The sequence below is a fragment of the Festucalex cinctus genome, chromosome 18, assembly GCF_051991245.1.
Source record: "Festucalex cinctus isolate MCC-2025b chromosome 18, RoL_Fcin_1.0, whole genome shotgun sequence".
NCBI classification, from domain to species: domain Eukaryota; kingdom Metazoa; phylum Chordata; class Actinopteri; order Syngnathiformes; family Syngnathidae; genus Festucalex; species Festucalex cinctus.
In genome coordinates this window covers 15855052-15871365 of record NC_135428.1, presented here as the reverse complement: position 1 = coordinate 15871365, position 16314 = coordinate 15855052, and the positions used below count along the sequence as shown (strand labels likewise).

General features: G+C 41.0%; 3 protein-coding genes and 1 long non-coding RNA gene across 8 annotated transcripts in view; 3 read left to right on the top strand and 1 right to left on the bottom strand.

Moving 5' to 3' along the window:
• Positions 1 to 1024: 1024 nt before the first annotated feature.
• Positions 1025 to 3003, top strand: LOC144006070 (uncharacterized). The gene is made up of 3 exons (XR_013279736.1): positions 1025 to 1138; positions 1242 to 1387; positions 2898 to 3003. It is a non-coding gene; the product is annotated as an uncharacterized LOC144006070 (long non-coding RNA).
• A 460-nt stretch (positions 3004 to 3463) lies between these two features.
• On the bottom strand, positions 3464 to 10170 carry lrrc32 (leucine rich repeat containing 32). The gene is made up of 3 exons (XM_077505643.1): positions 9253 to 10170; positions 7607 to 7700; positions 3464 to 5882 (listed from the first exon to the last, which is right to left on the bottom strand). Exons 2-3 carry the CDS (start codon positions 7694 to 7696, stop codon positions 4044 to 4046), a joined length of 1929 nt encoding a protein of 642 aa, XP_077361769.1. The 5' UTR covers positions 7697 to 7700; positions 9253 to 10170; the 3' UTR covers positions 3464 to 4043.
• A 603-nt stretch (positions 10171 to 10773) lies between these two features.
• LOC144005865 (serine/arginine-rich splicing factor 1-like) lies at positions 10774 to 15020 on the top strand. 4 transcript variants are annotated; one of them, XR_013279674.1, is made up of 6 exons: positions 10774 to 11385; positions 11926 to 12086; positions 12166 to 12338; positions 13640 to 13907; positions 14166 to 14262; positions 14530 to 15020. XR_013279674.1 is itself a non-coding variant. In XM_077504294.1 (4 exons), exons 1-4 carry the CDS (start codon positions 11192 to 11194, stop codon positions 13817 to 13819), a joined length of 708 nt encoding a protein of 235 aa, XP_077360420.1. In that variant the 5' UTR covers positions 10775 to 11191; the 3' UTR covers positions 13820 to 15020. The 4 variants fall into 4 exon arrangements, 1 of the variants encoding a protein (XP_077360420.1); XR_013279673.1 differs by having other exon boundaries at positions 14166 to 15020; XR_013279672.1 differs by having other exon boundaries at positions 10775 to 11385; positions 13640 to 14262.
• A 519-nt stretch (positions 15021 to 15539) lies between these two features.
• The window catches only part of LOC144005866 (dynein light chain 2, cytoplasmic-like), a 2406-nt gene continuing 1631 nt past the window's right edge, over positions 15540 to 16314 (top strand). The window contains exon 1 of one of the 2 annotated variants that reach the window (XR_013279675.1): positions 15540 to 15722. Coding sequence is in view for 1 of the 2 variants with exons in the window: in XM_077504295.1 (XP_077360421.1) it covers positions 15675 to 15722 (48 nt within the window). In the remaining variant the exon portion in view is untranslated. The remainder of the gene's footprint in view (positions 15723 to 16314) is intronic. The other variant, XM_077504295.1, reaches the window with a different exon arrangement.

The following is a 16314-nucleotide window of genomic DNA, read 5'->3' as shown; positions in this document are numbered from 1 at the left end:
ATTTGGATGTTTGGAGCGAGAATTTGACAAGCAATATTATGATGTCCTTCCTCTGTGACTGTATATCTGCATGCTCTCTGTGTGTTGCCTTAACCATGACTGATCCCCCCCCTTCTTTCCTCCCCCAAAACCCCTTTTACCTGGTGGTGTCCCACCCGGTCTGGTCCAGTGCAGTCCAATAAAAGCAGTGCTTTCTGTGTACTCCCATGATGCCTGCAATCGCCTTCTTCTTCGGTCCAAACACAACTTTACAAATGTGTAAGACTACAAATGTCAGTCTACAATGTTTGATGAAAATATGTACAAACTGCAGATGTGCGCCTTGTCAACAAAAAGGTAACAGTGCCTTTTTTAAGTTTGTATTTTATACATATTTATTTTTGTTTCTTATTTATTTAGATTGTTTCTGTTCTTGTATTCTTTTAACCCATATGAAAAGTAATTAATTTAATTATTTTTTATTTTAGATTTGACTTTGTGTTTTTACCACTCACTTATAAGAAAAAAAAATACTGGATTTTTTTTTTTTTTTTTTTTTTTTAATAAGAGGATTTTATTGTTTTCTATGCATGTATTAGCTTAAATGCAGCAGATTTTCTCTTTGTGTTCATTTAGAGCAATCATCTTCAGCAGAACCAGATTTAGTCCAGAATGTGTTTAGACTGAGTGTGAATCTGGATCAGTATCTCAATGGTTTTGTTGTTTTGTTTTTTAATCCCCTGCTCCAGCAAGTTTGTTGAATGTCAAATTTATATTTCTTTTCATTTCTTTCATTTTTATTATGTCTTTCACTGTAATTTTAGCCCTCACATTTAAGTCCATAAAAAACACCACTGATTTTTATTTTTCAGATATATTTTTGTACTTATTTTATTTGTATTTATATCTTTTATTGTGATTTTTAGCACCTCCATTTGAAAGCATATTGTTATATCTCAGTCTTACTTTTTTAGTCCCCCCCCCCCCCCAAAAAAAAAAAAAAAAAAAGAAGAAGAAGAAGACAGAAAAGTGTAAGAAGTTAATAGTCCCGGGGACATGTGAGCAGGTTTCTGTTTTTGTTGCACTTGGTCGCCATCCAGGCCGCCTGACGTCAGAAGTTGTGGCGTTTCCTGTTCGAAGAAGCTTGTGGAGTCAAAAGGTCAGGAATTGAAAACAAATGTCATGTCAGAAAAGAAGTAAGCAAACATGTGCATTTTGATGACAAAAAAAATGCCTTGGATCTGCTATCAAAACCAATTCAGGACTTCAAGATGGTGACGACACAATGAGAGAACAAGAACTCTACTGCATCTGTTACGCCCTCTGCAGTTAAATGAACATCACCAGACTTTTGTTTGTTCCAGTTGTGCCTCCAAATCGCCTCTTCCTGTCTCCATGTCATCACAGGGTGAGTAGTTTGACTTGATTTTACTTTTACTTTCTCTTTATGTACAATGGTCATGTTGAAAAATGTTACAATGGTGACAAGTTTGACCCTGGAACAGATCGTTTTCCACCATTTTGTGGGGGGAAATGGGTTCCTGAGGCAGATTGTCGAGATTGTGTGCTCTTAAGAGAGGCACAGGAAGCGAGGGAGACAAAGTCACCTTCAATGGGTGGTGCGCACACGCATGCTGAGTTAACATGCTGCTTTGTGCGTCTACACACAATTAATCATCTGCTTATAATCTCGATATCATCACGGGATGTTTTTGCAGCACTTTGTGTTAAATGTGTGCATCATTTTTTTTCAGTATGAGGCTGAAAATCTATATAGAAGATTATGAACTATTTTAAAAGGTTCTTCATAAGATGGTTTTGTTTTTAAGAGTTTTTGTACAGCAAATAAATATACTATATTATGTAATATTTTTCAAGTATATGAATAGTATAATATGCAGTTAAAAATAAAACTTAAACAAAAAATAAACATTAAAAACAAGATCATATGAAATTGGATTTAGTCGAATAAATTGTGTTTCCGATATATCATGCTATAATAAATAATATATCAAATAAAAATAGCAATTATTTATAAATATACTGTATTTTATTAAAGTAAAATAAATGATCATTTAATTATAGCAATAATTTCAATAAAGCTAAAAACATAATTTTGTTTAAAAAATTAAAAATAAAATAACACTAAAAAAATATTTAAACATCATTTAAAATTGCAAACTTCATTTAAAAATATTTTAATAAAAATACAAATCTAATCAAACAAAAGTACAGTAAATATCAAAGTAAACTATTAATCCATTAAGTATTTTTATTTCTTTTTTTTCCCCCTAGCAATTGTCCTCATGAGGGTTGCGGGTGTGATTCCGGGACCGAACCCAGTTGACAGGGCAAGAAGCCATATAAACAATTTAATTCAAAGCCACAATTATTATTATACCAGCTGGGATAGGCTCCAGCACCCCCGCGACCCTAGTGAGGAAAAGCGGTTAAGAAAATGGATGGAAAATGAAATTATTATTATATTGCTACTTCGGCAGTACTTGTTCATAAAAAAAGTGATTAGCCTGGTTGTGTTAAATCCATTGTTTAGTACTGAATAGACATCCATGTAATGCCAATTAAGTGTGTTTGTGCGTGTGTGCTGAAGGCCAAAAATCTTGTCAGTGTGAAATTGAAGTCATTCAAGTCACTGTTGTTGTTGCTGATCTGCTTTTATCGGTGCCAAAAATACTCACTGACGTCTCGGGCGCCATCTGGTGGAGACTTGAAGCCACTCTCGTGGACACCTTTAAACATACTGTAGTTTTATACAAGTGCATATTTTTCCATGAAAATTCCGGAATGACACATTATTCAACATAATAACTTCCTATTGATTCAGTTGACCCTCCGTTGTTCTGGATTAGCGTTTGTTTGTGAGTTCCTGTGTAGTCACAGTTTTTGTTTTATCTAAGTGGGACTTGAGTGGACTGCTGAGCGTCACCGTGAGTCACAGAGGACAACACAGAAAGTGAGGCCTGCTTCAAATTAATCTCCCCCAGGGCCTCTTCTGAAACTTCTTGGACCATCCAGTAAACACAATGCTGGATTTTCACTCAAATATTTCTAATATTGCTAACAAACACAAGTGTGTGTTTGCTCTATAGATCAAATAAAGCAGATAACGACCACTTATGAGAGTGACATAAACAAAATCGTCTAGACATTTTGATTGTGTTTATCATGGCTAAAAATAGACCAGATTCAATCTCGGCTTTCCTGTGATAAAGCAACGCCTTCGACGAAGCCCAGTTGACGCTAGCATTGTGCTTAGTCTTGCATCTGTTTACACGACATGAACTTAATCAGTTAGCAACCATGCTAGTTTCCATAAACAAAGAGCACGGCTGTGCAAATTGTGTGAGAAATACGTCAACTTTTGTTGACCTAGATGCAAAACATTTGACAAACGTGACAGCTAAAATTAGCGACGACCATTCTAGGCTGTTTTGTATCAGTGACAGACTAAAAGAAAAGAAGAAAGTGTTCACAGGTTTAATCACACATGTTGTGAGTGTACATCATCTTTTGAAATAACCTTCATTTTTAGTACAAAAGTGTTCCATCATAGTAAAACAATGTCACAGTTCTTATTTCGAGTGCTCAGTCAAATAGTTTTAAAAAGTCCATCTTGGCTAATATAAAAATAAATTATTCAACTTAAAAAAAAAATAATAATAAAAAATCATAATTAGTGTTAAACAAATGTCACAAAAAACAAAAGTAAGCATAAAGTGCAAAACTACTTATGGGGACTCAAGAGGATCGATTGCCAGACTCCGATTATGACATCATATTTAACACACTTGTTTTTCCCATGACTGTCGTTAGCTTTGTTTTCAAGCTAACGTCCTGCCTAGCTAACCGCTAGTCCAAAATCTCCACTCAGGAGTTCATTTTCTTCAGCTGTTCAGTTTCAGGAAACATTTTCACTTATTTATTTATTCATTCATTTATTTATTTATGACTGCAAACTCTTACCTTTGAAATCAACACCGTCTCTCGAATTTTAAAAATCAGATCTCAAGATGTAACCCAGTTTCTTCAAAGTGAATGATACTTCATGCGCTAAATCTTCGGACGTACTTCTCCCTCCTCGACTTGCAAAATTTCACCAGCAGTCCCGAGGCAATCGCCGCCAAGACCACAATAACAACGATGGCGATGATGTAATTGGCTTTCTTTCGCCCACTGCACATTTCCTGAGTCACTTTCTCGATGTTGACCGGATCCGAGCCCTGGTGGAGAACGCAGGTTGCAGCCTCGATGTCGGGCACCACCACGGCTGAGTGCTGAAGCAGGCGAACTAAGTCCAGGTTTCCGCAGCAGCTGAGCGGATTGTCACCCAGGTAGAGCGTCTTCAGCGAGTGTTCCAATGCCGCCATGGCGGTGCGCTCCAGGGTGACCAGGCTGTTGTTCTGCAAGTTAAGGGTCTCGATGGACAACCCCTGGTTCCAGGCGGGGAGGCTGGTCAGGTGGTTGGTGGACAGGTCGACCAGTTTCAGGCTCCTCAGTGACGACATGTCTGCGCTCAAATGGGAAATGTTGTTCTCCCTCAGAAGCAGCTGTACCAGCGAGTGCTCCAGACCGGCCAGGGAGTCTTGGTGCATCTCCATGCCGGGATTGAGAGACAGGTCCAGAAGACTGAGAGGGGTGTCGGCAAATGCTCGGTAAGGCAAACTCTTCAGATTGTTCTGAGAAAGGTAAAGGAACTTCAACTTCGGAACAGAAAAGAACGAGACACAACTTGGGTGATTTTGATCTGGTTTTGTCTCTGAGGGGCACACTCGTAGATTGTTCTCCTGGAGCTGTAGGAGGTTCAGGCTTGGAAGTCTCTGGAATGTTTGATGTGCAAGGGTGCGAAGGTCGTTACCTTGCAGAAAGAGCTCCTCCAAAGCCTGCAGAGTGCCTTCGCTGAGGGCAAGTCTCTGTAGGGAGTTATAGCTAAGGTTGACGGTCTTGGCTGCGGGAAGGAGGTCTTTGTCGGTGACAGAAAACAAAGTGACGCAGTTGTTGCTCACATTCAAGACCGCCAACGATGTCATGGTGCGAAAGAAGGACTCCGGCAAGCCCGTGAGATGGTTGTAACTTAAGTCTAAGTGTCTCAGATGCTTCAAAACTGTCTCAGGCATCTTTGTCTCGGCCACGTCGACGCTCTGGAGGCGATTGCGTGACAGGTCGAGATGCCGGATTACGTTGTTGGTGGGCAGCAGCGGGAAATGAGGCAGTTTATTTTCACTCAGATCCAGAAAGGCCAGGTGATACGGCTCGGTGGAGCTGGTGCTCTGGAAGAGCTCCAGACTGTTCCTGCTGAGGTTCAGCGATCTCAAGCGGCTCAGATTGAAGTCCATGATGCAAGCGATCGAGTTCCTGGACAAGTCCAGATCACTGAGGCCATCCAGAGAGTCAAAGGCGCCGTCTTCAATCTCCAAAATGACATTGTTGTGGAGGTTAATCCTCCTCAGGGACGACGCGCCACTGAAAGTATATTTGGCGATCTTGGTGATGCTGTTGCTGCTCAGCGAGACCTCCACCAGCGAAGGAGAATCGGCGAGAAAAAAGTCCGACATCCCCGTGTACAAGCCGTTACTGGAAAGATCTAGAGACTGCACGGCTGCGAGTGTTCCGATTTGAATTTTGGCCATCGCAAACACGTTGAGTTGATTCCCGGACAGATCCAGGACTTTGAGGTCATGCATGGCCTCAAAAAGTCCTGGCTGGATGAAGTGGATCTTGTTGGAGTGGAGATCCAGGTGACGCAGACCCGTGTGGCCGGCGAGGGTGTCGCCACTGAGATTCTGCAGCTGGTTGTGTGAGAGGTCCAGCGCTTGGACACCCGGCGGGAGGTCGGCGGGGGTGCTGGTGAGGCTCAAATCACTGCAGACCACGCTGGTATCCACCTGCCGGCGCAGACAAACACACACAGCGTGTCGGTGGGATCACGTCGAGGAAATCCCAAAAACTTGTTCAAAGTGTACTTTTGATTTACGAGGCTTGTGATGTGAGGAGGTTTATGACCGTTCATCTGTCCAATACAAACCTCAATTCTTGGTAAATCGGTTGTTTTGCTGTTTAGAGAAATAACACCGCTTCTCACCTCCTTCAGCCAAGATCTTTCCGATAAATCACCAGGGGAATTCCACACAGAAGTACCGACAAAAGAAAGTACCTTTATTACCTTTCAGGTAGAAAGTACCTCTTTGTTTGGTAACGTTCTCTCCCATGGCACAAAATATATATATTAGTGTATAATTGAAAACACATGGCCAGAGGACCCCCACCATCCACCACTCACCACCAGCACCCGTCACCCCCCTCCGGTCAAAAAAACAGCCCATAAAACTGTCTCCATCTCCAATTTCTCACTAAGGCCTTTCAGATTCTCGGCATACTTGCGGTTTTGATGAAAAGCCGCTCGTTGCTTACACGCTGCCATAAACAAAGACTACCTACCGTGTAAAATGTCCTCTGCTTTTCAGTGAACCCTTGGGTATACCTAAAGGATTTAAGAACCTTAAGTGGATTATGTTAGCATGCTAGCTGATTGGTTATTCCTTCCATGTATACATTCATTTTCATTTATAGTTTTTCAATAGCAGGGAATTGTTTGTACTTAAGTTTGGTAAAAAATATAACAACAAAAATAACAAGAATATATTTCAGAGGGTGCATTTTACAGGGTTAGCATTTAGGTTTGTATTAAGAGTTAGCATTGGTTTATATGTGTTTAGGTTAGCACGGCTAGGTTTGTGGTTCGGGGATTAGGTTAGGTTTTGGTTTAGGCAAGACAACTTCGTTTATGTAGCACATTTCATACTCAATGTGTACTTTAGGGCAGTTAAGGTTCAGGTTTAGTAGGCTTTGGTTAGGCTTAGGATAGGTTTAACATTTAGGTTTGGATTAAGAGTTAGCATTTCTTTATGTATGTTTGGGTTAGCATAGCTAGTTTTGTGATTAGGGGATTAGGTTAGGTTTCGGTTTAGACAAGACAACTTCATTTATATAGCTAATTTCATACACAAGGCTACTCTATAATGTGCACTTTAGGGCACTGCCCTGCTGTTTTTTTTGTTTTTGTTTTGTTTTGCATTGCCATTTCCAACTTGTGGCCCTGGCTCCCTGCATGCAGTTTTTGGCGTTCAGGGTGATTTTTGCCATTTCTACACTAAAATCTTTTCCAAAAACATTTTTACGAGCTCGTCGTCATCCCGAATCATGATTCAGTCACTCAACATGAACCTTTCTGTCACTTATGACCCATGTGTGATTCAACTTCTCGTCACTTACTTAAGACTCCTCGGAGTAATACCTTAGGGCGTTCATAAAACAGGAACAGGGGTGACTTATATTTCCAATTACAACATCATTAGCTACACTAATGTCAGTAATCTAAGGGGTATATATACTGGAAAACCTGGGCCAAAAAGTCAAATGTGATTCACCAGGAATATCTCCCGAGTGAAGTCAAATAAATGAAACAGCTCAAGCAGATTAGGAATCACATCCCCTGTTGCCATGTGCAACATGTCCAAATAAACCCACCCGTCCCTGTTTATTTATATTAAGCTATAAGGAATGCACTTCCCCTGAACAAACACTAGAAAAGGGAGTAACTTTCACTTACGATGTGGCACGGAGGGCGATGGCGGGGAGGGTGGACGGCCGCCACCACGCAGCCAACCAGAAGCGGGAGGAGCAGCGGCAAGGCGGCCATGTTGCTGCGGGACAAGGACATCATCAGCGGACGCGTGCACAGACGCAGGATGCATGCTGTGTTCGGGCCCTCGCAAAGGAAGCCAAGAGGAAGTAGACCTGTGCTGACCTATGACTGAGCTATTTATGCCCTCGCAAACAACAAGTGGGGGGTTTTGGTTTTCTTTGTAAAAACTGGTTCTACAGAAAAGACAGTGACTTTTCAAATAACCAAAAGAGCATTGTAATGTAACTCAAGCTTTAAATGTTTTCTTGTTTTGACAAAATACACTCTACGTGACTCAGAGGAAAAATGAACAAAGTATGGGTGTAAACAGGTTCTAGTTTGTCAATGTGGCATTCATTACTCTGCAGCCCATGCCCAAAGGCATGAGATGCACATGGACACAAAATTCAACTGAAAGTGCTCATCAAGTGCTAAAAACTAAACGCTAAGCTTCAAGCAAGTCACAAAACAGCATCTGCTCCCACCAGGAAAATATTCACTGACTAAGCAACAAAATGAACCCTCCCTCATCTAACACAAGTTCCCAAGTTCCAAGTATGTAACCTGGAGTCCCAAGCAGGTCTCAAGTCTTGGAGCTTGATGACCTCCAGTGTCGTCTATGTTAAGTACCACATTTCCCAGCGTGCGCATCATTCAGCTGCCTTGAAATAGTCTCAGGCAGGTCTGTAAAATGGAATCTCAAAACTTTGAACACAAATCTAATTCATCTCTTACAGCTGGAGTCGAATAAAAGTCTCATGTCATGAAGACGGATGAAGAACGTCTCACGTATTTGAGCTTGAACAATTGTCAGGTACCAACTATTTGACTTCATATCCAAGTAAAAGACCACGTTTATGAGCTGGGCTCCAAATCGATCTTCTCCAGACTCTAAACTGAAGTCTGTCTCAAGTCTTTGAAGTGGAGTCAATACTAGTCTCAAAACTTTCAACAAAGTTTTTTGAGCTGGAGTCCAAGACAAGTCTCAAGTCTTCAAACTTGAGTACCTGTCAGATTTCAAATATTTGAATACTTGTCCAAAGCAAAAACCATGTTTATGAAAGTCGAATACCTGCAGTGGAGTCGAGGTAAACTCTCAAAATTCAAGTCCTAATTATCTGAAATGGAGTCAAAGACAACTCTTTCAATTAAGATCAAAAGTCAAGCTCGTGTCTATGTCAAGTCTCAAGTCTTAAACTCACCTCTAGGTTGAGTCTCATTATGAGAAACTAAACTGAAGACCAAGTCAAGGTTTAAAATGTGAGAGCCTCTGGATTTGAAGTTTCTAGTTTTAAGATCAAATTGTGTGTCTAGTAGTCTTTGAGCTGGATGCAAAGACGTCTCAGGTCTTTGAGGAATTGTGTTCCAATCAAGACTAAGACCTGCTGTCCAAAACCGAAGAACTAGAGTCCAAGTGAAGTTTGTTTGTGGGAGTCTTTAAATCTTGACCAGAACTAAATATCTTGTCATACATGTGGCATGTGATTGATCTGTATCAGTGATTAGTTATCAATAAAATCACAACAGTTTCCATTTTACATAATGTTATATAATCCAGAACCGACATGTACCTGACTCCTAGCTGACGATGCGTCTTTGCAGCCTATCTGACTCCTCCTGACCACGTTGATTTCACATCCTCAGCCCCTCGCGTGCGTACACCTCTTTCCGACACCCCCAAAACCATCGACGGAGACCGCACGACCACTGGAATCCCCTACGCTCCTCTCAGCTGACTCGTTTCCCTTCTTCCTCCTCACACCGCTCGACTCAGACTGCGTGTTCCAGCATCCTGTGAGAACATCCTGCAGGGCTACCCCCCACTCCCCCCTTTCCCTTCACGGACCTACTCCCTCTTTTCCTCTCTTCGAAGGGAAATGCCTTAAAAGGGGGGGTTGGCAGTCCGATTGGATTCCTCATTTCATGGAGACACATGTTTATGTCTTCCGCAAATACCCCCGATTTATCAAAACATGACACCCCCCTTTCTCTCTGTTATCATCAGGAGGAATTTGGGGCATTTCAGCCAAAGAGTTGAAAGGTTACATCTGCTTTTGCTTTGCAAGAAAAACATGCTCTTTATATTGTATTTTCTTTATGACATCTGAAACAAGCATTTAGGGATGGGAGCCGTTTATGAGTCCCACATCCTTATGACTTATGACGTGCGTTATTGTCTTATGACTCTTTGATGGTTTATGCCACAAATTACACCGCAATAATGAAAAACAAAGACATGAATCGTTTTTTGTACTGTTGAGACTTCCTCTGATGTTTGTTTCAAGTAAAAAAGGGATATTGAGGCTTTTGCAGGTGGTTACTTATTTTAAAATATTGTAGTATAGTCACGTGTATATTTATTTGATTGTGGCACAAAAAAGCATTTAACTTTTTTATGTAGTAAAGGAGACTTTATTATTTTCCATGTTTATTTTACATTTTATTTAATATTTACTTTATATCTGTTCATTTTTGACACAACAGTTTTACATTCCAATTGATTAATTACCATTTTATTTAATTTTGAATGTCATTTTAATTCATCAATTTCACAATAGAATTTATACATTCATGTTTTAATAAATTTTATTTACATGTATTTCATTTCTGACCAAAAAAATATTAATCTAATAAATATTTTCCATATTTTAATCATAAAATCACAATTAAATAAATACATACACTTTTTAAATATTTTATTTCATTTTCGTTGTAATCTAATTTAGCACAAAATACATTTTCGTATTTTTATTAAGTAATGGACATTTTTTTAAATAATTTCCAAAATGTTAATAACGTCGCCATTCAATTAATGAGCATTAGGTTAATATACTTTACACGTAATCCATTTAAGGACAAAAGGACCCCTCAGCTCACATTTTATTTTTTGAATAGCCATTTGACATGATGTTTATTATATTCATTTTTCCTTTTAATTAAATTTTATTACATTCGTTAAATAAATATATAATCCACCAGGGAGACATTAAATTGCCATTTAGCTGCGTGTAATTTACATCATTCTCCTGGCGGTGGCGGTGGACTCAATATTCCAATAAATACCGCGTAAATATTCTCACGAAGAAGATTGTTGGCGGGAAAAGGGAGGTACGGTTCATGGAGTAGTTCACATGTTTCTCCTTTAGGCGGCATTGTTTGCGATTTCCCCAACTACCTTTATATAGTCCGACGAAGAAGACGTCGCTGTTGGCGGCCGGAAAGTGGACAGGCAGGCACATTGAGGGAATTATCTCGCTCTTTTCCCCACTTTAATACCCTGAGGGATTTAAATTCTACTGCGTTAAAGCCGTGCGAGATTATTCCCCACGTTGTTCCCAACGGCGAGGTGAGACCAGTTGAACCGCAGCCGCGCCTCTTGTTCGCCTGACGGAGGGAAGCCAGCGAACACGCTAGTTAGTTAGCCTCGCTCGCTAGCATAGTAGCTAGCTAGCTAGCTAGCCATCCACTTCCACGCTACCACATCCATTGTGAGCTAGCTAGCTAACTAGCATGTCTGGCGGAGGCATTATCCGCGGACCCGCGGGGAGCAACGACTGCCGCATCTACGTCGGCAACCTGCCGCCCGACATCCGCTCCAAGGACGTGGAAGACCTCTTTTACAAGTACGGCGCCATCCGCGACATCGACCTGAAAAACCGACGAGGGGGACCGCCGTTCGCCTTCGTGCAGTTCGAGGACCCGAGGTGAGCGCGGCACGCACGCTCCCCGCGCGTGTCAAGTTAGAATTAATGGGCTGGAATTGCTTTTATGGGTGACTATTCTTTAAGAGGTGCATTTTTAAAGCTGTGTTTAAGTCACAATTGAATAAGCTTAAATGGCTCAACTCGAGCTCCACACTTGGCAAATGTATTACACAAAGACCGTAAACTAAACACTTTTTTTTTTTCTGCGAATTGCTTGCTTTGACATGAAATGCTGTAAAAATGATTTATGTATTTAAAACTTAATAAAACCAACTCAGTTTCTCAAATGATATTTTATCAAATAAAATCCATCACTTAGTTTTAAGAAGTGAATTAACCACATTAAAGTAAGTGTAAATGGCTTAAATTAAGCTGCAAGAATTGTGTATCAGACAACTGTTAAACTACGTTTTTGTTTTTTTGTTTTTTTTTTAGGGTTGTTTTATACGGAAATGCTTCCCAGTTATGAAGATTGATAGTTGGACTCATTGACTTAAAAAGTATGTGTAGTAGATAACATAATTCTGTTTAATTTGACAGGGACGCTGACGACGCCGTGTACGGTCGTGACGGCTACGACTACGACGGCTACCGACTGCGCGTGGAGTTCCCCCGAAGCGGCCGAGGTGGCGCGGCAGGCCCCCCCAGGGGCAGATACGGACCTCCATCTCGGCGCTCCGAGTACAGGGTGATCGTGTCAGGTAGGGCCGCAGCTTCCTCGGCGTGCCAGTTTGGTGAAACCCCAAAAAGTCAATTAACTTAGGTTTTGTTTTTGTTGAGGTCTTCCTCCTAGTGGGAGCTGGCAGGACCTGAAGGACCACATGCGAGAGGCGGGCGATGTGTGCTACGCCGACGTGAACCGCGACGGCAGCGGCGTGGTGGAGTTTGTGCGCAAGGAGGACATGACTTATGCCGTGCACAAGTTGGACAACAGCAAGTTCCGCTCCCACGAGGTACGAGGGGCAAGACTGGGGAATTACGGGCATACGTGGGTTCGTCTCGACGAGGCCTTTCCAAGGGTGTCTGTCCCGTCGCTGCACAGTTTTGCATTACGGAGGTAGAAAATCTATACTGTGCTGTATAAAAAGTAAATTAAAAACACATGCTTTTAATGAAAAACAAATGATGAATGAAAAAGCATTCCTAATAAATTAAAAATCATACCAAAACGAAAAAACAAAATGGATGAAAGAAAAAAAATACTGTGCTGTATATTACAATAAATAAAATAAAAAACTTTTAATGGAGAAAATGAATGTAAATAAAAAAAGGGACATATTATGCATGAAAAGGCATTTATTATAATAGTGAAAATCATACCAAAACAAAAAAAACATATATAATAAACGAAAAACATATATAATTGGCGCAATTTTTATTATTTTAAAATTAACGTGGATTTCCATTATCGCGGGTAGATTTGGAAACGTAACGCCCGCGATAAACGAAGGACTGTCACTGTATTCATCCATCCATCCATTTTCTTGACCGCTCATTCCTCACAAGGGTCGCGGGGACTGTATTCACGTTTTTTAAAGTATTTTTACAAATGGCTTTTGCACATTTTGATCCCCCCCCCCCCCCCCCCCCCCCACTTTGGCCCAAAAACTCTGTAATTTTGAATGGACGATTTGATGAATACCACACTTAAATAGTAATAGCGCAGAGAATGTGGGAAAGGGTTATTTATGCATTTATTTGTTGTATTTATTTATTGAGTAGACTAAGGCCCTGTTCATTTGTTTAAATAAAAAAAGTCAACAATAGTCATTTTTTTAATTAAACAATGTAATTCCACCCTCATTTTATGATAAATTACGTACTTTGACCAGAATTATTTCAATACTGAGTTGACTCCTGATAAGTGGATAGCGTTATCATAATAAATTAATTCATTCTTTATTTTACAATTAATCACTTTAATTATTTAATGAGATACTGTTATTGAGTGGATAGATTTGAATTAGACGAGTTCAGGAAAAGCTGCTAAATTAATACTGAATGCAGCCGTCCATTCGTCGTCTTCTACTTCTACTGCCTAGCAGTATAGGCATGGAAGCCCAGACTTCTCTCTCCTCAGCCACTTCATCCAGATTTTCCAGGGAGAATCCTGAGGTGTTCCCAGGCCAGCCAGGAGACTGTCGAGCGTCTCTGGGGGGCCTCCTCGCCGCGGGACAAAACCTCACCGGGGAGGCGTCCTACCCCGCTGCCCCAGCCGCCTCTTAAACATTTGCTTTTTGTGTGTTTCGCGCAGGGCGAGACGGCGTACATCCGCGTGAAGATGGACGGCCACCGCAGCCCCAGCTACGACCGCTCCCGCAGCAGAAGCAAGAGCCGCTCCCGCAGCCACTCGCCCACCCGCCGCGGCCGAGCCTCGCCGCGCTACTCCCCGCGGCGCTCTCGATCCCGTTCCCGCTCTCGCTCCCGCACCTAAAATCCACCAGCTGACTTGACGGAGAGCGGCGCGTCGAGATTGGCGGGGGGAAGAAACCTTTGGAGTTGGATCACCCCACGTTGCTCATGTATTTCTCATTAGCTCTGCTGTTTTTGCGCTTTTTGTTGCCCCCATCCCCCTTTTCCCCATTTCCTTCACTGTGCTGGCTGTCTTTTTTTCTTTTTCCTCCCTCTGTCATTTTACTCACCATTCCTTCATTTTTTTTCCCACCTCCCACTTCCCTGCACCTTGAATGCCGCCGCTATTGCAGTTTTTTGTTTTGTTTTGTTTTTTTTTTGCTTGTCAAAGCATATGTTCGCTGATCTTCTTGTGTGTCTCTCTGTAGAGATCAGAGCAGCAGGATAGGATGAGAAGAGAAGGAAACAGTTCAAATTAGGATAAACAGGAGGAGGAGGAGGAGGATACAAATGTGGCACTCAATGGTATGATGGTTGTGCCTTTACAAACATCTAATTGTGAGGCTGTTCACATGTTTTTACACTTAAAATGGTGCCCCATTGTTTCTCAATGCTCAACCCCCACCAACCCAGAAATACGCTTCTGCATCCATTTTGTTTGTTTATTTTCCAATTAATTTTCTTTGTAGTTTGCTCAACCCTCTTAAGTGACATCAAAATGTAGATGTGTTTCCATTCAATGCGAAGGTGTGTTTCTAACTCCTTCTCTTTGGTTCTGCTGGTATTCTGAAGGTTTGGACTGGGCTCATTGTCACCCCATCCGGAGCCGGATCAGGATTTAGGATATTTTTTTTTTTAGGCATCAGGATGGATACAAGGAGCAGGAGCATTGGAGAGTTTTCTTTGTTTGTTTGTTTGTTGTTTGTACCTGGACACGCTCCCACATCCAACCTTTTCAAGCATTGTAGTTCCATAGTCAAGTCGAATTCGGCCTTCTCAAAGAAACACAATTAGTGGCAATTTCCCATGCTTTTTGTGGAAATTCATAGTTAGTGGCAGTGTTCTGACTTCAATTTTTTTTAATTTTTTTTTATTATTATTATTGTTGGAAATGGAAGAGCTCAGATCAAAACCACGAGGGGCTTCCAGATGGGGCAGGGAGGGAGGGATATGTGGTTTGTATCTAGAGCATCTTTTTTTTTTTCCTGACCAGGTTTGTTTTTTCTTAGTCTCCGGTGTCATCCGGTGAGCTTTATTCTCTTTTAATAAAAATATAAAATGTGGCCATGTCCTGAGTTTTGTTTTGTTTTGTTTTTTTCTGCGAACGTTTTGAAAACCTGCAGCCTCACCTGTTTTGTTTGGTCAGCAAACTGAGCCATGATTGGTCGTTACCTACTTCCTCAGCACAGGTTACATCATCTTCAGTTGACAGCAAATGGGGGAAAATAGTATTTTATGGTATTAATTGTACATGAAAAATAATGTTGCAAAATTAATACTGGACATAACTTTTGGATGCTGAAAATGGCTCAATGAGTCAAGTATCCCTTTCTTAAATATCTCTTTGTGCCTATGTACAATAAAAAAAAAAAAAAAAACAGAAAACGTGCAGTAAACAGTGGCTAACGACCACTGTCAAGCTAACTGACGCTAACATGCTAAAATGAGGCTCCCTCCTGAAGTGAAAAGTGTGTTGGAAGAAAGACTCTCTACAAAGACTCGATTCCAATCGTTCACAGTCGAGAGCCGTTCAAAAAACTCGTTTCGTTCGTGAACGTCACGTCACGAGTTCCCACCAGAATGCACTGCCGATTGCCATACAGGTGTGGCAAGTTCCGCTATCAGCGTCATTTGTAAGTTGTTTGGACAGCAGTGTGACTTCGTTTTATCCGTTTTACCGCCGCAGACCTCTTACACAGAAGGAATTTGAAATTAAAATGCAAATTATACTGGCTGACAACAGATTAACTTCGTCACAGCAGCAGGTAATATATTTCTCCATCAAATATGATCTTTGTTTTATTCTTCGACCGTATTTTTATTTTCGTTTCGTTTCATTTATTCCAGAGGTGTCCAAACTCCAGCCCAGGGGCCATTTGCGGCCTCCATCCATTTTTCAGTGTCCCCCATGTGTTAAAAATGGCAGTTGACACACAAAAAAAATATGTATGAAATATATGAAAGTTGTCAAAAATAAATGCCACCATGACAAATAAATTGGTTTATTATACTGTAGCATTTTTGTAGATATGCAAAAACAATATTTGTACAATTTTTTTTAAGACGAAACACTTTCTCTTCCTAACATTACGGGGCCCTTCCATCCTTACGATTTTCTGTATGTGGCCATTAAATGAAAAAGTTTGCACGCCACTGGTCTACTGTACAAAATAAAAAGGACAGTATGACAGTGTTGTGGTTGCCACTTTTTCGGATTACCCAGAATGTACTACCAGCATCAATTTTTGTTTGGAGAGCAGAAGAATGTCTGTTATGTAGGGTGACCAGATGTCCCGGTTTATCCGGACAATCACAGTTTCTAGCCAATTGTGTTTTGCATTAGCTAAAGTAATAACA